General features: G+C 47.8%; 1 protein-coding gene across 2 annotated transcripts in view; it reads left to right on the top strand.

The window, feature by feature from the left end:
- Positions 1-22945, top strand: part of Cdc42bpb (CDC42 binding protein kinase beta) — a 94299-nt gene that overhangs the window by 19552 nt on the left and 51802 nt on the right. For both annotated transcript variants that reach the window (XM_052739056.1, XM_052739055.1), the window contains exon 2: positions 18459-18550. In XM_052739056.1, coding sequence (XP_052595016.1) covers positions 18459-18550 — 92 coding nt within the window. The remainder of the gene's footprint in view (positions 1-18458; positions 18551-22945) is intronic.

The raw sequence follows: 22945 nt of genomic DNA, 5'->3' as shown, positions 1-22945 counted from the left end.
GCCTCGAACTCACAGAGATCCTCCTGGCTCTGTCTCCTGAGTGCTGGGATTAAAGGCGTGCGCCACCACTGCCCGGCTAAATATTATTTTTAAATGTTCTAAATATTAAAATGTATTTATTGTCTTTTGAGTTGTGAGCCTCACCTTTACTGGCTGAGCCATCTCTCCAGCCTGTTAAACTACCTTTCTGTTCGTAGTTAGGACTTCCAGGAGAAGCTGATGCTGGTGTGTGGTGTTGTTTACATTGAGAGGATTTGGCTTTTGCCTGTGACTGCTTTTGTTGTTACGTTACCGTGCATGGTGCTGTTGACTCGTTCACTCCAGAGTCCAACACTAAGGTGCCATTTTATGTTCTGATGATGTAGTGCCTGTTAGGTTTATGCTTTGTTTGAAGACTAGGACTTAAAATTTATTGTACTATTATTTAAAAACTTTTATTTTATGTGTGGGTGTTTTGCCTGTGTGTACCTGGTGCCTCCAGAAGCCGGACTGCATCCGATCCCACAGAACTGGTGTTATACACAGTTATGAGCGTCCGTGTGGGTGCTGAGAACTGAACTCAAGGCCTCTGGAAGAGCTGCAGGTGCTCTTAACCACCAAACCATCTCTCCAGCCCAGTTTGTGTGTGTGTGTGTGTGTGTGTGTGTGTGTGTGTGTGTGTGTGTGTGTGTGTGTGCGTGTGCGTGTTACACACATGCCACAGTTCTTTTCTTCCTTCCTTCGTGGTTCTGGGGATCAAAGGACAAGTTTGTCCGGGGGCTGAGCCATCTCTCCTGTCCTGATTTTTGGGGTGGGGGGAGGGATTTTCCTCCTTTTTTTTAAAATTTGAGACAGGATCTCACTGGCCATCCTGGAGCTCGGTAGTTGACCAGGCTTGCCTCTGCCTCTGGAATGGTGGGGTTAAAAAGCTGATTTTGATTAATAATTTTCTCTTAGAAACATCATCCACTTTCTCGGTAATTTCTGGTTTATTAATGTGAATTGTCTAAGAATTATTAAATTTGATCTTTACACCTTTTAATTTGTATTTGAGTTAGAGGACTAATCAGTTTATGGCATGTATGTTGTGTGACTGCAGTGGATCAGGGATGGGGATGTTGGGGAGGTACTCCACCACAGACTATCTCCTTAGCTGTGACGGCTTTATGTTGGTTTAAAGAATCGAAAACCAGGCCGGGCAGCGGTGGCGCTTGGCTTTAATCCCAGCACTCAGGAGGCAGAGCCAGGTGGATCTCTGTGAGTTCGAGGCCAGCCTGGGCTACAGCGCGAGATCCAGGACAGGCACCAAAACTACATCATGGAGAAACCCTGTCTCGAAAAACCAAAAAAAAAAAAAAAAAAAAAAAAAGAATTAAAAACCAGTGACAAACTTTTCTGGCTGAGTCATCCATTATAAAGCCCTTGTCCTGTGAGTGCGTCCAGTGAGAGTGCAGGCCAATGGACGTTCTTGAGCAGGTGAGTGGGCGTGGGCTGTGGTTCGGGTGTGATGTGGACTGCCCCTCCCTCTGACTCCTGCTGCTCTTCACGCTGCTGAGTCCCACTCACACACCACTACTCTCTTGTGCTCACCACTTTTTCTTGGATTCTGTCTTTTGATATTTCCTAGGGTCCTTATGGGTGTGTATGTATGTCTATACACACAGTGTATGCATACATTGCACATGTGTGTGTACATATAACTAACACTTGGGTTTTTTCCCCTCTGAGGATTGAGATGTCTTCTGTTCTCAGTTGACTTAGAGACCGTGGAACTAGGGAGACATACATCTAGAGACCCTGCTTGGTGGTCATGTGGTTGCCGGGGGGGTGGGTGGTAGAACGCTGTAAAGGCCTCTCTTTCGGATGGTTAGAATTTCAGTGTTTTCTTCGGTGATGTTCGGTTTCCTCCAGACACAGCTCTTTGCTGACACTGGAGAGTCAGGGTTGGTAGTCCTCGGCTGTCCCCTTGGCTCTAGATTATGTACCTGTTGGTAGTGTAGGTCAGCGGTTGCATCTTGGTCTCCTTCAACACTGCCCACCGTTGTTAGTCTCTCTCCAGTAGCATCGCAGTGGCAGTGGCTGTCCTAGAGGTTCAAACGCGCCTGGCCGTGAATCAGGGCCCATTTCTCTTCCACCCTTCCTCCGTTATTCTCTTCTACTGTGGTAGTTCTTGTTGGTGGCATGCACATTTACTTACTGTATTTACAGTCTTAGAAGAATTCTCAATAAAATGAACATTAAATGTTTTTTGTGGAGAATTTTAATGGTTGTTTCTCATTTCCTGAGGTTTGTTCTGTAGCACTGTGTCTGGAAGGAGGTCTGCATGTGGAACAGTAGGAGAACCTGCACAGACCTTGCAGTCAAGTCTAGAGTGTGGCTGGGCTGGTACTGACCAAGTTTGGGAAGTATAGATAGTTTGTGCTGAATACTGAAACTATCCATCATGTTAGCTCTGCAGGGTTTGCACAGAAGTTTTACCAGCTCGTAAAACTTTCATGGCCCAGAAGGAATGCCAGCAATAAACAGAGTGAATTCATAGCAACTCAGCCGGGCATGGAGCTGGTGTCCTGACAGTGCCTCCATTGGAGATGCTGTTCCATGTGCTACAGGGCTGGCACTCATGGGGTTCTGGGTTCTGCTTGGAGAATGTGTGCATGGGCGCGTGTTCAGCAGTCTTTAGTGGTGTGTCCTCCCTTTGCACCATGAGGTCTGATTTGACCTTCCCAGACACCTCATCTGGTTTATTTGGGGCCCTCCCTCCATGGGGTGGGAAATTTGCAGTGAAAGGGAGCTGTCTGGAAGGGTATACTCCCCCCTCCCTCTAGCCCTCACCTTTCTTGTGCTGGCCAGATGTCCACCCAAGAGCTATAGGGCAGCTTCCTAGGAACCTCCTGTGTCATGGAACCACATAGGCACAGGCTGTGCGGGTGTGTGGAAGCCTTGTTTCTTCCTGTCTCCAGCCAGAGCACTCTCCGGTCCCGCCTTCCACTGGTAGGAGGCTGTAGACTAGTTAAGAGGTGGTGACTGCCCCCTTTGCCAGGGGTGACTGGCAGGACCTCAGACTTGCTCCAAGGGAGCAGAGAGAACGGAAATGTGTGGTGTCCTCCTAGCATTCGCAGACCCTTGCACAGAGAGTCTGTATAACAAACACATGGGCTCATTGCATGCTCTACACTACTGCTCAGGATTCGACTACTGGCTGGAGACCCTTCATTGCTGAAGGTAGTGAGGACTCTGTTTTGAGAAAGGATCTCATGCAGCCCAGGCTGGCATGAACGCCTCATCTTCCCACCTCAGCCACCATGCCCAGCAGGACTTGGCTTTTAAATGTGGGCTTGAGCTTTGTGGTTATAATTGAGTTTAGGAAAAACAAGTTGATACTTGCCCATCTCTGTGAGCCGTGCTGTGTCCAGCTACCTCAGGTGTGTTTGTGTATAGCTCTTCCAGTTGCTAGATCTCCAGACGCTTGCCGATGAGTCCAGATGGCAGGACTGGGCCGGGAGCCTCTTCCCACCAAGAGCGGTGTGTGCACCAAGGAGCAAGTACAGCACCCTGCACTTCTGTGTGCTCCCTTCCATGGTGTGTTGACCACTTCTGTGTGGCTAGGGAAAAGTCCTTCGCACAGTTTTAAACTAGGGTACGGTGTTTGTCTTTTAGTCAGTCTTACATGAGAGTCTTTTCCATATTCTAGACAGATATAAATCCCTTATCAGCTATGTGATTTGTAAATGCTTTTTGACTGTGGTTATCGTTTCCTTCCCAGCCTCCCTTTTCAGTTTTTGATGTTTCCCACCCCTCCCCCCACCCCACCCCCCCATGAGATGTTGCCTTGGGTATGTGCTCACCAGAGCTCTTGGCTAGCCTTGCAAATGTCTGGGACTATAAGTACACCACCACCCCACACCACTGCCCGACTCCACCACCGCACTCCACCTGCCTCTTCTTCCTCTTCCTCCTTTTGCTTTTTTGAGACAAGAGTCTGTGTAGCCCAGGCTGGCCTCAAACTTGTGGTCTCTTGCCTCAGCCTTTCAAATGCTGGTATTATAGATGGGTGCCACCGTTTTTCTTAATACTGTCTCTTGTTTTAAGGTCTGAGGTGGAGGTCTGTGATAGAGTACTTCCTGGTACTCTGGACTCACTCTCCAGCACTGGGGAAGCTAGCTTGCTGTCATTGGTTCCCGAGTGACACTTTCAAACACATTTTTATGCTTATAGTGTTTTGTTTGTTTGGGTTTTGTTTTTTGACTTTTTGAGACAGGGTTTTACTAAGTAGTCCTGTGTAGCATGAATCTTAAAAAGTCTTATTAATAAAAACAAACCTGGAGCCAGGTATTGGGGTGAACGCTGGAAGACCAGAGAAGCAGAACAAGCCACAGCCACCTCACCTCGCCAATTCCTCAGCTGATCCTGTTTCCTCAAACTGGATGCCTCTGAGTTCTCATCCAAATAGATCTCAGCTGAACTGTTGCTCAAAAGCCTAAAAGCTTAACCAGCCTCTAGTTCCTCATTCTCACGCCTTAAATACCTTTCTGCTTTCTGCCATCAGTTCTGGGATTAAAGGCATGAGTCACCATGCCTGGCTATTTCCAATGTGGCCTTGAACTCAGGATCTCTGCCTCTGGAATGCTAGGATTAAAGGCGTGTGTGCCACTATTTTCTAGCCTCTATATCTAGTAGCTGTTCTGTTCTCTGACCCCAGATAAGTTTATTAGGGTGCACAATATTTTGGGGAACACAATACCACCACAGTCCTGGCCGCTCTAGAACTTGATGTGCAGACCAGGCTGGCCTTGAACTCACAGATCTGCCTGCCTCTGCCTCCTGCTGTTGAGAGCGTCTGCTGCCTGGCCCGCTGTTTTGATGAAATCCAGTTGGTCTGTTTTTGCTTGTGTTTTTGGTTTCATATCTAAAATTGTCACCTTACTCTAGATTACCAAGATTGGAACCAGTGTTTGTTCTAAGTGCTTCCTAGTTTTAACTCTTGGAGGAGGTTGCTGCCCCCGACTTCCTTACTGAAGAGGCCATTCTTTCCTGTTGGACTCATGGTCGGGGGCAGTGTCTGCTTTTGAGATTAACGTGGGTGTGGTGGATTGTGCCTGGTTTCCTGTGTGGATGTTCACACATGTCTCACTCCACCTTATCTTTTGGTTTTTTTGTTTTTTTTTTGGTTTTTCGAGACAGGTTTTCTCTGTGTAGCTTTGGAGCCTGTCCTGGAACTCACTTTGTAGACCAGGTTGGCCTCGAACTCACAGAGATCCGCCTGCCTCTGCCTCCCAGTGCTGGGATTAAAGGCGTGCGCCACCCGCCCGGCCCACCTTATCTTTAGAGACGTGGCTGTTACTGAGCCTGGTGTTCACTGATTGAGCCACGTTGACTGGCCACACTCTGAGGCATCCTCCTGTCTCTGTTTCCCCAGCTCTGGAATTATAGGTGTGTTGGTGTTGTTTGTTTTGTTTGTAAACATGGGTTTTGGGATCCAAACTTCAGTGCTCAAGCTTGGGCAGCAAGGACATACCAACTGAGCCACCTCCCCAGTGCATGCTCGCTCTCCCTCACATTACATTGTGATTGATTTACGTGCGTGCGTGCACGCGCGCGGGCATGTGGAAGTCAGAGCATCAGTTGGGAGCCGGGCTCTCTCCTACTGTTAGTCTTCTGACTCTGGCCGTCGGCTTGGCGGCAGTGCTCTGCTTACTGGGCCATCTTGCCAGTGAGCACCCTTGCCCCTCACTCTCTTTTTTCATTTTTCTCTTTGAGACAGGTTGTAGCCCAGCCTGGCCTTGAACCCAGGATGATTTCTGCCTCAGCCACTCCAGCAGCAGGAGCAACGTGAGCTACTGTGCCCACCTTTAGCTTCACATGGTGCCCCTGAGATACTCAAGTGTATCTGGCAGTAATCCGCTCTTTTTTAAGTGTAGTGATAGTATTTATTATATGAACAGGACAGATTGCCCCTTCACCTGTTAGGGAACATTTGGGTGTTTTTAGATTTTGATGATCACAAATAAAGGTGCTGTGAACATCGCTGTGTGTCCTTTTTGATAGATCCGTCCATTGTTCTCTTAGAGTTACCTAGTCTGAATTCAGTCTTTGAGCTGCACCTGTGTTAGCCAAAGAGCTTCCTGCACAGGTTTGGGATGGTGGCAGCCAGGTGTGCTTAGAGGAGAGTGAGATAATTTCCTGAAGCTAAGCTTTTCCCTTCAACTAAGAGGCATGGCCCCTCTGACGGGCAGCACTCAGAACGGGCTCATCATACGTGAGAAGCCACTGTCACTTGTCTGAGTTCAGCAGCACAGGCTGTTTTGATAATGCGTCATTTACTAATGATTACATTAAAAAATAACCAAAAAAAGTCAGGAGCTAATTTCCCCTCTGGCTTTTAAAATGGAAGCATTTTAGTGTTACAGGAAATATAAGACATGGATGTGGAAGATGAAAATAAATGGTAACAGATATAAATACCAAGTGTTACCATGAACTTAGACCTCACATTTCCTCCGTCTGCTTAGATATTATCCATCCTTTGAAGATAACAGTGTGCTATCCCTGACACTAATTGTTCAGAAAACAGTAACTGCCATCAGCTGTGAAGTGGATTTACTACTTACCTAAAAATTAGGATTCCGTGAGCAAACGATTTTTAGAATATTAGGTGAGTCGTGCCTTTCGAGTCTTTTAGGTAGGAAGGACTGTAAGTCTGAATGAGTCTTTTCAGGCTAGTGGTTCATGGGGTCTGAGAAATGCTTGTGTGGGTGGAGGGCTGGGATCTTGGCTGATCAGCCCCTTGGGTGCCAGAAGAAGCTTGGCCACATGAGAAGGACCAGTAGACAGCCCCTGAATGGACTGGCATGCCCCTTAATCTCAGATTTTCCAGATTATGGAAGTTTAACCACCCACGTTCACTTTAGTTTGTTGATGCCTTGCAGACTCGCCCTCCTGGTTAATCTCCCTGCTTCCTTCCCAGTGCAGTCTGTGCTCTGGCTGCCAGTTTAGCAAGTGCACTTGGTCCTCAGCCTGCCACTGCTGTCACCAGAAGCATGTTAGAGAGTCCCTTGGGCTTAAGGATTGGAGCCTGAGGACTTCAGTTGTATTCTGTCAGACATCCCCAGCAACCAAAGTTGAATCTCCTTTTTGTCTTCCATTCACAGAAAACTCATGACCAGAGGCATTCTGGGAGGAAGAAGCGCAGACAGTTCCTTCCTCAGTGTCATGCCCTTCCTGTCTTGGCAGCCCTAGCCCATGCTAGTGTGGGAGCATCGCTGTGTGTTTAGAACGGCTCAGCCCAGTGCTGGGAAGGAAGGAGGAACTCAGTTTGGATTTCTCATTCTGCACCTGCACAGTACTTAAGTTCGTTTCCCATGTTGCTGCCCTGGAGACAGGCATTGTCCTAGGTTCTGTCTGCGTGCTAGATCTGTCCATTTGATCTGGGGAACCAATCCGTATTGCTTCTTGTCTGTAAAGTGATTGCATAGAACTTGAGGGTGGGGGAATGGGTCAGTCACCACAATTTGAGGTACTTAGTTCCCAATAGTATTGGATTAGAAAACTATATCTGCAGTGCTCCTGCTAGTCTGTCTTGCTCACCTGCCAATAGATTACACTCCATGGTACAAGATCCAAAATGACTCTGTTGAGCATGCTGTGGAATCTGCCACTACCAGATAACCCCAGGGTTTGGCTTTAAAAGACTGTGTGAGCTGTACATCCACCTTACGCCATCCTCGGAGGATATCACATAAAAAGTCCCCCAAGGGCTTTCCTCAGTAAATGTGGGCAGAGTTAAATCTGGACTGGAAGACTTTGTTTCTCAGATTAGGTGTTAAGGGGGATGATTAAATTGGGACAAACTAGGGGCCTTTGTCTCTGTGTCTCTACTAGAACACACTGTTTCAGCAAAGGTGATTTGCCAGTTAGCTGGTGGATGCCTCAGAAGACCCCAAGTTCTCTCAGCATGCAGAGCTGGTTCTTTTAATTTCACCCTCAGGGTGAATAATTCCAGATATTGAGTGAAATTCTCTGGAAGTGTTGCATTTGAAGAGTGGTAGAGGTGAAGAGGGGTGGGAGTCTAGAGTTTGGGGAAAGGCCTGGAAAATTATGTAGTGGAGAAAGGACAAGAAACCACAGCTGCTTCCTTCTGGAGGAGCAATGGTTTTAGGATCTGTTCTCCACCATTAAGCTCTTCATTCCCAATACTAAGTGAAAGAAACAGACACACGGCATGCTGAATTCAAGATTCTCTTACTGAATTACATTTTGGGGTGAGCTGGTGTCGCAGGGTAACAGAAACAAGACTTTCTTTCCCCCTGTGTCTTGGCTATTGAACCCCAAAGCAGGAAGGTGGCTGTGGGGAAATTCGGAAGCTAACTGGAAAGGCCCTTGTGACAGGGATGTGACCATCTAGCCTTTGCCTTTGCTTGTACTGTCCTAGCCTGTCCCCTGAGAACCGTACCGGGTGCCCGGGAGAAGGTGGCCCCCAGGGACTGACACAGTCACATCTTTGATTTAGTCTTGGCCTGGGGTCGAAGCTCTGCTGTTTCCTGTGTGATGTGGCCACAGCCCTTAGTTGTCTACCTGTCAGGTGGGGACGCTGTGGCACAGCCACATTGCTGGTGGTTGGGGCGGGTAGCAAAGTGTATGTGCACTCTGATTCACATCTGCTCACAGGCTGTGTCATTTCCATGGCAGGTTGTTCCACACTTGTGTTTCCTTTCCGTGCTCAGCTCAAGTTTTGCCCCATGTCTGTCTTTGTAAAACAAGGTTAAACAAAACAGTATTAAAGCTCTTACATTAAAGATTCTACTTGCACTGGGCAGTGGTGGCAGCACTTGGGAGGCAGAGGCAGGTGGAGCCTGGTCTACAGAGCAAGTTCCAGAACAGCCAACACCACACAGAGAAACTCTGTCTCAATATATATACATAAATACTTGCTACAGGAAAAAGTACATATTTCCCAAAATATTTTGTCCCATTTCCCCCAAAGCAGCAGGGCACCGGACTTTACTGTGTCCTCTGGTACCTCTCTCTTGTTGAGGTTCTTGGGAGGGCTCCACTCCCCACCCAGTGAGCGTCTGTCAGGATGACACTGAGGGCCTCTTACCACAGGGTTTCCGGGCTGGGAGGATGGCTCAGTGCAATGTGAGGACCTGAGTTCTCAGCACCTGTGACAAGCAGGGTGTGGTGACACATGCCTGTAGCTCCAGTGCTGGCGGAGCAGAGAGACAGGTGATCCCTGAGGCCTCTGGCCAGCTAGTCTAGACAAAGCGGAGCTCCAGGTTCAGTGAAAGAATCAAAGTGGCCTCCATTCATCCATACACTAATGAGTGTGCGTGCACATGTGAGAGCGTGCACACTCACACATGCAAACACTCATGCATGCACACACAAGTGCACGTGCACACATACACACAGGTTGGGGTGTCTAAGCATTGTAAGTCACAACTTCCTGAGTGCTGCCGCCCTTGCTGCTCCAGACTCGAGCATTCCACTTCTAAACTACCAGTGTTTTGTTGTTATTTAACATTTGTTTACTTATTTTGTGTGTATTTGGCTGGGGGCTGGTTATGGTGCAGTACACAGAGTGCATATGGAGGTCAGAGGACAGCCTGTAAGAGTTGGGTTCCAAGGATTAAACTCAGGTCATCAGCCAGCCTGCAGCAAGCACTTTTCCCCACCCAGCCATCTTGCTGACACCAAAAAGCTGTCAGTTTGTACTCAGGGCACCATGGGCCTCTGGGTCCTTTTCAGCGCCTTTGGTTAGCTGACAGAACCCCCGGGGAGACAGTTCAGGGAAAGCATCCTGGCTTCTAGTTACTAAATCTCTACCTTCTCCCAGCAGATGCTGTGGGCCAGGTGAACTGGTTAGGGTTTTGTCAGCTTGACGGAGCTGGGCCATCTGGGAAGAAGGAACCTCAGCTGAGAAAATGCCAACATCAGATTGGCCTGTAGGCAAGACCAGTGGGGCATTTTCTTGATTAATGGTTGATGTGGGAGGGTCCAGCCCACTGTAGATAGTGCCATCCCTGGGCAGGTGGTCTTGTGTTCTATAAGAAAACAGGCTGAAGATGGGTGGTGGTGGCGCATGGCTTTAAACCCGGCACTCGGGAGGCAGAGCCAGGCGGATCTCTGTGAGTTTGAGGCCAGCCTGGTCTACAGAGCGAGATCCAGGACAGTAGGGCTACACAGAAAAACCCTGTGTTGGGGAGGAGGGGGAAAGCAAGCAAGCAGGCTGAGCGAGCCATGGAGAGCAAGTCAGTAAGCACCATCCCCCATGGCCTCTGCTTCAGTTCCTGCCTCCGGGTTCCTGCCATAAGTTCTTGCTCTCACCTCCCTGGGACAGTGCTGCATGTGGCTGGGATTACTGCCTCCTTAGAGGGTTCAAGTGGGGTGCACCATCTTTGAGCAGGAAGTCAGGACACTGCTAGGTGAGGTGCAGCAGTGAGGTGACGGGGAAGGGGCTTGTTTCTGTAAGAACAAAGCAGCTTCATTTTACTGTCATTTTACAAATATCTAGTTATCTGTACAGTGAGTGGAGAAGGAACCTGACAGACATGGAGTGCAGCCAGTGAGAGGCCTGAATTGGTCTGGAAATTAGGTGTGAATGGCGTCATAGCGGCATAGGCGGCCCTCCCATGACTGTATACTGCTGGAATGAAGGTTTCCCATCTGGTGTTGACTCAGCTCAGCCTCCCCGCCCCACTGGACTTTCACTGCCCAAGCTTGTAGGTGGCTTGGCTCCTGACTCACTGTTAAAAAGCTTCCTCTTTATTCTGAAGTCTCATGTTGAGCATAGTTCACATTTACGGTTTGCTCACTAAGAGTGTTGCAGGTCTGCAGGTCCACGTCCGCTGGGCGGGAGGGTTCTCGGGTAGGGAGCTAGAGGCAGGTGCCGCTGGGGCTTCTTGGAAGAGTCAGGTCAGTTTTCTCTAACTCGTGGGTCACGGTGGAAGATTTGTAGTTGCCTGCCTGGGAAGCAGGTGGCTGTCATTTTACAAATATCTAGTTATCTGTACAGTGAGTGCGATTTGTATCATTGGAGCACAGTTTTCAGAACTCTTGTGGTATTAATCTTTTGTGCCCTCACTAGCAGCAGGTGCCTTCAAGGAGCCGCCCATGTGCCAGGCGGCCACCCTACGTCTCCTGAAGGGAGCCAGGCTCCCGTGTCTCCTATGTTTCTGTCAGCTCTTCCCTTTGCCTCCCCTAGTTCTTCCAGGCAGAGCTTTCTTGTCTTCAGGAACACTGGGCTTCAGTCTTTCTTACAGTTTGGATCTCATGTTTATCAGTAGTTCCTTTTTGTGTGTATGTTCTCGTGGGAGTGTGCCTGTGTGAGAACATGAAAGGCCAGAGGAGGATATCAAGGGTTCTCCTCTATTGCTCTGTGCCTTCTTGCCTTGAGACTAGGTCTCTCGTTGAAGTGGAAGTTTGCCTTTTTGGCTAGGTTGACTGTCTGGTCATTGAATTCCTAGGACATGCCTGTCTCTGCCCTCTCTGTTGGGGCACACAGAGCCATGCCTGCCCAGCAAGCAGTATTATTTACTGAGCCATAGTAGGTATCCTGGAACTCACAGAGATCCTCCTGCCTCTGCCTCTTGAGTGCTAGGATTAAAGGCATGTGCCACCACTGCCTGGCTTCATAGTAGGTATCTTGATTGATGAATTCATTGCCTTTTGGGCAACAAGAAAAGTTCAGAGGGTCAATAGAGATCTACAGCTCAGTGTAGAACACTTGCCTGGGACTCTAGATTTGGCCTCTAGCTCTGCAAAAAGAAGAAAAGTTCAGTGTGGTTTAGAGAAATAACAAGTCTAGCTGAGTAGACATGGCGGTGTAAGCCTTCCACACAGAGAGGCAAATCTCTTTTTGGTGGCTTGTCAGTGTGACCAGTTTGTGGCTGTACTGGGGAGAAAGCAGTGGTTAACCCATGGGAGGGAGACCTAGACTCCAAGTTCACTTTGTGAAGGGGGGTCTCGGTGTGTGGGAGTGTTTCAGGGCTCCTGGAGTCTAAGGCTGAGAGCGCTGGTACTGGAGTGAGCCATTGTGGGCTCTAAGTTAAAGCTGTGAGTGCCCATCCCTCGCGGTGCTGTACTTGTAGGGTCCCTGTGGGCATTTACTGACCTGGCAGCATTTAGTGTTTAGATAGAGATAGGTAAGACAGTCTCTCTGTGTAACCCATCGTAATGCCTCTGCCTCCTGAGTCTTGGGTTACAGGTGTTCTGTAGCTAGAGTTTTCCTGCCTGGCCCACAGTCAGGACAAATCTCTCTCACCTGCCAGTCCCACAGCCGCTCAGACCCGAACAAGTAAACACAGAGACTTATATTGGTTACAAACTGTATGGCCGTGGCAGGCTTCTTGCTAACTATTCTTACAGCTTAAATTAATCCATTTCTATAAATCTATACCTTGCCACATGACTCGTGGCTTACCGGCATCTTCACACGTGGCTTGTCATGGTGGTGGCTGGCAGTGACTCTCTCACCCAGCTTCCTGTTCTCTTAATTCTCTTCTCTGTTAGTCCCGCCTATACTTCCTGCCTGGCCACTGGCCAATCAGTGATTTATTTATTGACCAATCAGAGTAATTTGACATACAGACCATCCCACAGCAGTGTTCGTCTCTGCAACTCATACAGTTCTGTTCTTGAAACTTAGAATTGTTGCATGTGGTCTTCCTGCTCCATTTATAATGTGTGGGTCTCACTGGGAGAGTCAGTGCCATCACCAGAACGTCTGCCTTCTTTAACCTGTGTTGTGTGAGCTGGGAAGATGGCCGCTGCTCTTCAGAGGACCAGGGTTCCATTCCGAATACCCACTCGGCAGCTCACAACCCTCTGTAACTTCAGTTCTAGGGGATCTGACTCAGTCTTCTGGACTCTCTGGGGACTGCACATGTGTGGTCACAAACACATGCAGGCTGCACATCCATAAATAGAAATAGTTCTTCTTTTTGAGACAGGGTCTCTCTGTTTAGTCCTGACTGTCCTGGGACTCACTCTGTAGACTAGGCTGGCCTTGAACTCACAGAGATCCACCTTCCTCTGCCTCCTGAGTACTGGGATTAAAGGCGTGCGCTCCCACCGCCTGAGGAAAATATGTTTTAAATGAAGATATTACTTTTATTTTATATGTATGTATGTTTTGCCTGCATGTAAGTATGTGTACTGCTTAAATACCTGGTACCTGCAGACTATAGAAGAGTGCATCGGATCCCCTGGAGTTACTGATGATTATGAGCTACCGTGTAGGTCCTGGGTATTGAACTCGGCTCCTCTGCAGGAAGTGCTCCCTAATGCTGAGCCATCTTTCTAGCCCTAGTGTTCTGTTTTTTTTGTTTGTTTGTTTTGTTTTGTTTTTTTAAAGTACAAAACAGCAGTAGAATGCTGTCTTAGGGTTTCTGTTGCTGTGAACAAACACCATGACCACAGCAGCTTTTAAAAGGAAAACATTTAATTGGGGCTGGTTTACAGTTTCAGAGATTTAATGTCCATTATTGTCATCGAGAGAAACATGGCAGCATGCAGGCAGACAGGCAGACATGGTGCTAGAGAAGGAGATGAGAGTTCTACATCTTGATCTGCAGGCAGCAGCAGATTGTACCACACTGGGCATAGCTTAAGCATAGGAGACCTAAAACCCCACAGCAACACACCTACTCCAACAGGGCCACACCCACTCCAACAGGGCCACACCTACTCCAACAGGGCCACACCTACTCCAACAGGGCCACACCTCCTAATGTGGGCCAAGCATTCAAACACATGAGTCTGTGGGGGCCACACCTATTCAAACCTCCACAAATACTGTAAGAAAAGACAATCACTTTGTCCCCTTTACACCTGAAAGCCCTGTAGCGTTAACTTTTGTTGCTTGATTTTGTGGTTCTGGGGACGTTCTCTGCCTCTCTCATCCCAGCCTGACATCACTGAATCTTCCACTTCAGTAAGTCATGCTCCTTGCTCATCAGGTTGCTGGGATGTGTGCTCTGGTCCCTGAGGTGTTCAGGTGCATCCCGCTCCTCCGCTCCTCCAGGACTGGGACCCATCTAGTTGTCCTGGTTTTCTCTTGAGGCTTTAGTGGCAGTGTTCATCTGACCAGTATAGCTGTTCCCACTTTTTAAACTTACCTTCTTAGCTACAAATGACCATTAGAAAAAGTGTCTAAAGTGGCTTAGAAATCGTTTCAGACTTAGAGAAAAGTAAATAACAAGTATTTGAGCAAGTTCTCACATGATATTCCCTGACTCTTGAATAGTATTTCCTGTAAACACAGGTATTTTTCGTAACCGTAAGACAACTGAAGTATCAGGAAGTTAACCTTGATATGTCACTGCCTGCTCCTTTAGGGACGCAGGTGAGGTCTTGAGTATCCCATTTTTCCCAGCTGAAGAACTTTTTTTTTTGTTTTTTAGTATTTTAGAGACAGGGTTTCTCTGTGTAGTTTGGGTGCCTGTCCTGGATCTCACTCTGTAGACCAGGCTGGCCTTGAACTCACAGAGATCCACCTGGCTCTGCCTCCTGAGTGCTGGGATTAAAGGTGTGCACCACCACTGTCGGGCTTGAAGAACTTGTTGATGTCAGTACCCACTCCCTGGCTTGCAGTGTGTGTTGTTGGGTTTGTTGCCATCATGGACCATCTTTCCTTGAGCTTGTCTTCACACTGCCGGGTGCTCTGGCTTGCCTGAGGAGACTGGTTCCTTTGGAGGATATTGAGAAACTGAAACCTGGTATTAGGAGCTCATTTTTTGTTGGAGTTTCTGTTTCTATGGCCCTCGGGAGATAGAGCTTGATCAGATGTCTGTGTACACCCATTTATGTCTGTGCTCATTTCTGTATGTCTGTCTGTTTGTCTCTACCTCAGTGTGTATATTTGAGACAGGATCTCACTGTCTGTCTATATAATGGAAGTGGGGAGTCATGCTGACCATATCGGATTCCCCCACACACTCCCACTTCCTTCCTGTCCTTCCACCGACTGTGCCTAGGTCTGTGCATTTACGTGATCACTCCCGAGTCTACACCAGCTCACCCCCCCCATCCTCAGCCTCTCCCCAGGACAAAAGTCTTCATTGCCCTGTCACCCAGAGTGTGAGCTCTGACTCCTTTATTTTTTGGCCTAAAGAAAGTGCTAGATGAGGCTGAGAGATGGCTCAGTGGTTAAGAGCACTGGCTGCTCTTCCAGAGGACCCGAGTTCAGTTCCCGGCACCCACATGGCAGCTCATGACTGTCTGTAATACCAGTTCCAGGGGATCTGACACCTTCACACCAATGCATGTAAAATAAATAAATAAAAAAAGAAAGAAAGAAAGAAAGAAAGAGAGAGAGAAAGAGAGAAAGAGAGAAAGAGCGAGCTAGATAAACCCTCAAGGGCTTTCCTTCCAGGCTGCCATTGTGTGTCTCACTTTGTTTATGTTGATTTCCTGGTTTTACTCTTGTACTTCCTCTGCCTTGTCTCATTCTCCTCTTAGGTTTGTTTCTGTCCAGTTTATCAGGCTGACCCTGGTAACTCCATGTCAGCCTTTTGAGGATGCCTGGGCAGGACTGTTGAAATGCACAAGCAACAGACAAAAGTTTGGTCAAAGGGTAGAAGGGAAGCTTGACAAGACAGTTAAGTGACCTTAGGGTGGGGATGTGGAAGGGTGGCCTGAAGACAGGGAGTGACCTGGAGGGGACAGCCTGGGTGTGGGCTCCAGCGGATACAACCGCTGAGCCCTGGGAAGGACTTCGTGTGCAGAGAGAAGAAATCTATTCCCTAGAGCGTTGAGTGACCTCTAAGGTGGCGCAGGCGCCGGGTTGTTACCAGGCATCATGATCTGAGTCTGTGGTGGAGGCTGGAGCTTTTCTCTGGACCCCACAGTGAGGGTAGCTTCTGCCTGAGGAGGGAGAATTGAACAGAATTAGGCAAATCATGTTCAGACTACTTAGACACATGTGGGTGGTTAAAAACAAGCATTAAAATCTGCATTTCACACCTGCTAAGAGATGAACAGTAGGTGGCATAAAGGATTAAATGGTTTTGAAAGCCATTTAACAAAAAATAGGATTAAATAGGATCTTCAAAGGATTAATTGGTTTTCTAAACCTTAATAAAATGATAGGAGGAAAAAGAACCAATTAAAATTTATTAAGATAATTTTTTGTCCTGTCTCAAAATCAAAATAAATAAATATATAAATATAATTTTCCTTAAACACTTTCTATAAAATGAAAAATAGTGTCATTCATTAAAAAAAGGCCACAGTGTAGAAGAATTTCATTTACAGCCGTTATGTCTCGACAGAATGAGGGTAAAGCAGTTCCATGCCCAGCAGGAAGAGCAGCGTGTAGTGGGGTACAGAGCACCCCAGTGGCTCACTTAGACAGCTCACTGGTTTCTCTGTGTAGCTTTGCGCCTTTCCTGGATCTCGCGCTGTAGACCAGGCTGGCCTCGAACTCACAGAGATCCGCCTGGCTCTGCCTCCCGAGTGCTGGGATTAAAGGCGTGCGCCACCACCGCCCGGCTCCCTCGGGGATTTTAAGAATGGTTATTTTTGGTGATATTTGAAAGAAACAAGCATGAACTGTAGATGACCCTTTAAGTTCTAACTTGAGGGTTTTCCTGTTAGACTGGCCTTAAAATCCAGGCTTTGTGTATTCTGTTTTCTGAACTCTATGCTGCTGGAGTTGATGGTGATGAACTAGAGTCCACTGCTCAGCCTCTGAGGAAAGCCCAGAGTCTTCTGTTGCTTCCAGTCTGTTGTTGCTGGGAACAGCAAACAATAGTGATTGAACCTTAATAGTACTGAGCACCTGTGTAAGGAAGAATAGAGAAAAGTAAGGTCAACAATGTGGACGTCAGTGTAAAGTTTTTAAAATATCATGTTATTCATTTTGACAGAGCTAGTTTTAGATATTAATTTGCCCAGTTTTCCAACCACCTAATGTACTAGAAACCTTAGAGTAGCCAGGCGGTGGTGATGCACACCTTTAATCCCAGCACTCAGGAGGCAGAGGCAGGTGGATCTCTGAGTTGGAGGACAACCTGGTCTGTAGAGTGAGTTCCAGGACAGTCAGGGTTACATAGAGAAACCCCGTCTCAAACAAACAAACAAAAAAAGAAGAAGAAGGAGAAGAAGAAAGAAAAAGAAACTTCTAGTAATTAGGCCAAATAGAAATGTGGGTTTGGGTCTGACGGTAAAAGCAGGCAGGCATCCGCAACCAGCCTACTTGCCAGGTGGGCAGACCGGGCAGGAGGGAGACTGGTCAAGAGCACACTTCTCTAGAGTCGCAGTCCAGCCTTGTTCATGGCATTTACTATGTCCTGGAAGAAATGAGCACCTCTCTGTGTGAGTTTCCTGGGATGACCATGCATTGTCATACTGGTGGAGGTGGGGGGGGGGTGTTTAAAGTGACAGAGTCACAGTTGTGAAGGCTAAAAGGCCAAAGTCAAGGTATGGTCAGTTGTTTCCTTGAAGGCTCGGGGAGGAACTTGTTTGCCTGCTCCAGCTCCTGGTGGCTACCGGTGTTCCATGGTATTAACTGGCTTGGGGCTCTCACCCTCCATCTTCTATTTGCATGTGCTATTTCTCCTTCCTGCCTCTGTCCAAATTGTCTTCCTATAAGAACACCAGTCTTGCCGGGCGGTGGTGGCGCACGCCTTTAATCCCAGCACTCAGGAGGCAGAGCCAGGCGGATCTCTGTGAGTTCGAGGCCAGCCTGGGCTACCAAGTGAGTTACAGGACAGGCGCAAAGCTACACAGAGAAACCCTGTCTCGAAAAACAAAAAACAAACAAACAAAAAGAACACCAGTCTTGTTGGCTTTAGGGCCTACCCTGTTAGGGCCCAACCTATTACAGTATATGACTTCATGTTAACTTGGTTATATTGGTGAAGACGTTGTTTCCAAATAAAGTCACATTTTGGGGGAACACTTCATCCCACTACTACACCTTCCAAAAACCCAGCTATTTACTCATCTATAAAACATGGACAGTAATAGAGTTACTCTAAAGAGTTGGTGTGAAGAATACATAGTAACATGAAGTGTCTGACTGGCAGATGTCACCAGCAGAGATTGCCTGTCTTACCAAGGACCATTTACAGCTCCCTGAGAATGCTAAAGGCATCTTTGAGTCTCACTGTCCTGCAGGAGTCTCCTGTTTCCATAGCTGTCCCATAGTTCCTGCATCATACAAGTAGGGACCACAGACACACCCCACCCAGCACTCTGTGATCATTTGGCAGAACTGTCCCTTATGATGTTTGGGGACATGCCAGTTGCTCTCTCAGTGGACCAACCTTGGATCTGACCAGGAAATTTAGTTTTGGGTTTTTTTTTAAACCAGGAGCTTTTCACAGCAATGGTATTTGCTATAGTAGATACTGAAGCGTGTAACTGTTGACAAATATCCACGTTCAGAGAAACTATAATGCGGTGTGGTACCTCCATCGTTTGTTTTAATAGAGTGTTAGTGTGCTGGACTAAATTGGTATTTTTCTTTCTACTTATAGCTAAACCGTTCACACAGCTTGTCAAGGACATGCAGCTTCATCGGGAAGACTTTGAGATCATCAAAGTGATTGGAAGAGGGGCTTTTGGTGAGGTAAGAGGGACTCCCTCTTCATGGCCTGGGCAGCGCCAGCTCCATACTTCTTGGGCACCTGTCCACTGGCATCATCTGGAAAGCTCTGGGTGGGTAAACTCTGAGAAACGGAAGTAAGAAAACAAAGTTTATTATTGGTGAATTACCCTGCATATTTGGGGGCCCTAAAAAATAGTTTCTTGGAGATAGAAGTTTTCAATTTGTTGACTTCTCTGTCTTTCCTTTTTTGTTTCTTTCCTTTTGGGGGAAGGGGGCGGGGTGTCAAGATCTCATATAGCCCAGACTGGCCTTGAACTCACTATGTAGCTGAACTTTTGATCCTTCTGTTTTTGCCTCCCAAGTGCTGGGATTCCTGGCTCTTGACATTTTCCTAAAACTGCAGGAGGGGCTAAGTCAGATCCTGTTCTGTCTGTCCCGGGCACCTTTGTCTGGTCCTCCAGGGCCGTGCACTGTAGTGAGGTCTGACCTGATTCCCTAGTTTGCCTTGGAAGTACATGTTAATCACTGAGGAAGAGTTGAACAATAACAAGGCGATGTATCACAATGGCTGGGCGTTGTGCTCTGCCTGACAGTGACCCCATCAGGCATTACCCACTGGACACTACTGTAGAGTGCTGCCAGGCATTCGATATAGTACAGGGGATCCATTTTTCTCATTTAAGAAAGCAAACAAAAAAAAAAACAAAGGAAAGTAATTTAGAGAGTTCTGCTTCTCTCTGGGGTCCCATCTGACTACAGAGTCTAAACCAGCTCGGTGTTGGAGGTCTCTTCATGATACCCCCACTTTACTGCTGGGCTGTGATGGACTCTGTGTCTCCCATTCTTCTCCCTCTCCTTTCCCATGTCTCCTCTCCAGACCCACATCTCTCAGCTCTTTCCCATCAAGGGGAGAAAGGCATCCAGTCCTCAGTGGCTTTTCCACAGCTCCAGGCCTGTCTTAGTCCCGCTCTGGATAATTACATACAGAGTGCACAGGTCTCAGTACATGGTTTGTGCCTGATGGAGGCCTGTGCCTCTGGAACCAGCACCCAGTCAGCGGAGTGGCTCCATCCCGAAGGTCCCTCCTGTCTCCGACAGTACCTCAGCCACATCCAGACAGTGATTCTTCCGTTTTCACTGGAGGGAGCTTTTTATTTGAATGAGCCACAGGTAAAAACCTGAGTTCTACATGAAGTCAGAATGCTTAAGTGGTCGGTAGCTTGCTTGATGGTATGAGTGTGGGTTTGTTGAACAGTGAGATTCAGAGAAAGTCTGGTAAACTCAGCCAGCTCCACCCAGCCCACCTTTGGCCTGCAGTGGTGAGGAACCCACCATAGCTACAACGTCCCTGCCGGAGGGAGGGCACGTCAGATGGGAGCAGGGTTAATAGGGGGTGAAAGAAGGGAAATTCCTTTGCCAGGATAGTTACAGTGTATGCCCATCGTGTGTGTACAAGTGTGTGTAACACTTTGCGGGGAGGGTGTTGAGAACTTGTTGCAAAGCTCGGGTTTTATTGAGTTTCAGAGATGGCACTTAGCAGTATAGGCTTCTCCCAGGTTAAGAGAACCAAATCCCTTTCCAGGCTGGGCGTGCCCTCCTCTGTCTTCTCCCCTCTCTCCCTCTCTCTGTGATGCTGGGCTTAGCCCAGAGCCTCTGGAAGGCCTTGAAACGTTTTCTTCTTCTTTTTCATTTTTTGTGTTTGACGAGTGGTGTCACTATGTAGCCCTGGCTGTCCTGGAACTCTCTCTGTAGACCAGGCTGGCCTCAAACTCACAGAGATCCACCTGCCTCTGAGTACTGGGATTAAAGGTGTGTGCCACCGTATCTGGCTATCTTTTTGTTTTAAAGATTTTATTACTTTGGTTACATGTGTGTTATATGTAAGGCTATATGAATTTATGTGCACTGCCCGCATGCAGGTACCCATGGGGGCCAGAGGGTGTCAGATCTCCTCAATCTGGAATTACAATTTGGGCCACCTGGTATGGGTGCTGGGAACAGAACCTGGGTCCTGCAAGAGCAGTTCTTAACTGCTGAGCCTTCTCTGCAGCCCCCTGGCCTTGCAACTTTTACCGCCACCACCGCCCCCAACTCCCATAAGGTATATTAGCTCATACCTGTAATGCAGCAGTTGGGAGACTAAGGCAGGAGGATTGCCATGAGTTTGAGTCCAACCTGGACTATATAGTCCTATCCCAAAAAACAATAAATAAAGAAAACTGCAGATTAAAAACAAAAAATAAGCAAACAGAAACCCCTCTTTTCTTTGTATGCTCCTGTTATCCTTTGGTGGACTCAACATCATCCGTGCCTGTCCTCCCGGGTCCCTGTGGCCTGGGCTTTGCACCCAGACCTCCTTGCTCAGTCCCCCAGCCAATCTGCTCGTTTTCCTGTGGCCATACACCCTTAGGTTTCCCCTGCCATAAACTAAACCTTTGGCCTCTGACTGAGGTTACTGCAGCCTTATGTCCCTGGAGTGGGCCAATCTTTGCACCTGTCTCTGAAAGCACTGAGCAAGTCACAAAAGGGGTGGACAGTCGCCAGTCATTGTTGGGAGAAATTTTCTTCCTGTCTGATCCGTTTGAGGTTTGTGTTTATGAACATGTAATGTGTGTGTTTATGGGGCACAGGGTGGTTGAAGACTCATCCTGAGTCTTCAGTGTGCACCCATCAAATCAGAGTCCTGGGCATGTCCCTGTCTGTCATTGTTATCACAGCACTCAACTCCTCTCTTCAGCCTCTCACAAAGTACCTTCTGGGGTAGGCTTTCACATGTCACCAGTCTGCCTGTCTGTCTGCTCTGCACCACCTGAGACCCTGTCCTCAGGTGAGAACACACAGACCGGGTGTCCTAGGCAGGGTCACTACTGCGGTGATGAAACACCATGACAAAGCAGATTGGGGAGGAGAAGGTTTATTTGGCTTACACTTCCACATCAGTCCATCATTGACTGCTCAGGACACGAACTCAAACAGGACAGGAACTGGAGGCAGGAGCTGATGCAGAGGCCATGGAGGGGTGCTGCTTACTGACTTGCTCCCTATGGCTTGCTCAACCTGCTCTTATAGAACCCAGGACCACCACAATAGCCTGGGCCTTCCCATATCATTCACTAATTAAGAAAATGCTCCACAGGCTTGCCTACAGCCAGATCTAATGGAGGCATTTTCTTTCTTTCTTTTTTTTGTTTTTGTTTTTGTTTTTTTGAGACAGGGTTTCTCTGTGTAACAGTCCTGTCTGTCCTGGAACTTGCTTTGTAGACCAGGCTGGCCTTGAACTCACTGAGATCTGCTTGCCTCTGCCTCCCGAGTGCTGGGACTGAAAGTGTGTGCCTATTGTCCAGGAAGGACGAGAGAAGTTCCGAGCTGGAGCTCAGCCACTCTGCCTGCTGGAGTCACATTAAAAATCTGATGAACAGCCGGGCAGTGGTGGCTGTGTGTGTGTGTGTGTGTGTGTGTGTGTGTGTGTGTGTGTGAAGAGAGACACAGAAAGCTTTCTGAAATCTTTCTTTCATTGAAAATTAATTGTTCACCCCAATGCCTCAGTAACTACTTTTTCTTTTTTTTTATTTGTGTGTGTTATTTTTGTGTGTGTGTGTGTGTGTGTGTGTGTGTGTGTGTGTGTGTGTGTGTGTGTGTGTTGCTGGAGAGAGAATCCAGGGCCTCATAAGTGTGAGTCAAGTGAAGTACCACTGAGCCACACCCCAGCCCCAGTGACTCTTTTCTCAGAGGGACTGTTTTGCATTCACAGGACATAGAGTTGATCCCCCCCACACACACACAGGGTTTCTCTGTGTAGCTTTGCGCCTTTCCTGGAACTCACTCTGTAGCCCAGGCTGGCCTCAAACTCACAGAGATCTGCTTGCCTCTGCCTCCTGAGTGCTGGGACTAAAGGCTTAACGCCACCACCTCCTGGCAACATACAGTTAATTTAAAACAGGTTTTCTTTCTTTTTCTTTTCTTTTTTTTTTTTTTTGGTCTCCTTTTTTCTTCCAGCACAGGACTAGCATGAAATATTAACTTTGTTCTCGTGTTCTAAGGTCAATTTTTAATGCTTCATGAAATTCCTTTGTTGAAATGTCTAATTTCAGAAATAGTTTGACAGTGGTAACTGTGTTTGTATGTGTGCGTATATATGTGGTATTTGTACATGTTAGTACCTGGGGGTCTTGGTGTAGCCTAAAGGTGATGTCATATGTCTTCTGTCACTCTCCACCTTGTTTTTGCGGGGACAGAGGTGTCACTGAACCTGAACTCAGCTCGGCTGGCTCTGCCTCCCCAGTGCTGGGTTACAGGGTACAGGGTATCATTCAGTTTTGCACTTGGGCCCTGGGGATTGAGGGATGAGGAGTGTGTAGGTCGCCCCCAAGTGCAGGGAGAAAGCTTGAGAGCTACAAGCCAACTTCAAAAGGACTG

The sequence above is a fragment of the Peromyscus californicus genome, unplaced genomic scaffold (assembly GCF_007827085.1).
Source record: "Peromyscus californicus insignis strain IS unplaced genomic scaffold, ASM782708v3 Scaffold_15__1_contigs__length_86483966, whole genome shotgun sequence".
In the NCBI taxonomy this organism is placed as follows: Eukaryota; Metazoa; Chordata; class Mammalia; order Rodentia; family Cricetidae; genus Peromyscus; species Peromyscus californicus.
Note: the sequence above shows the minus strand (reverse complement) of the source record. Positions and strands in the feature narration are given on the sequence as shown.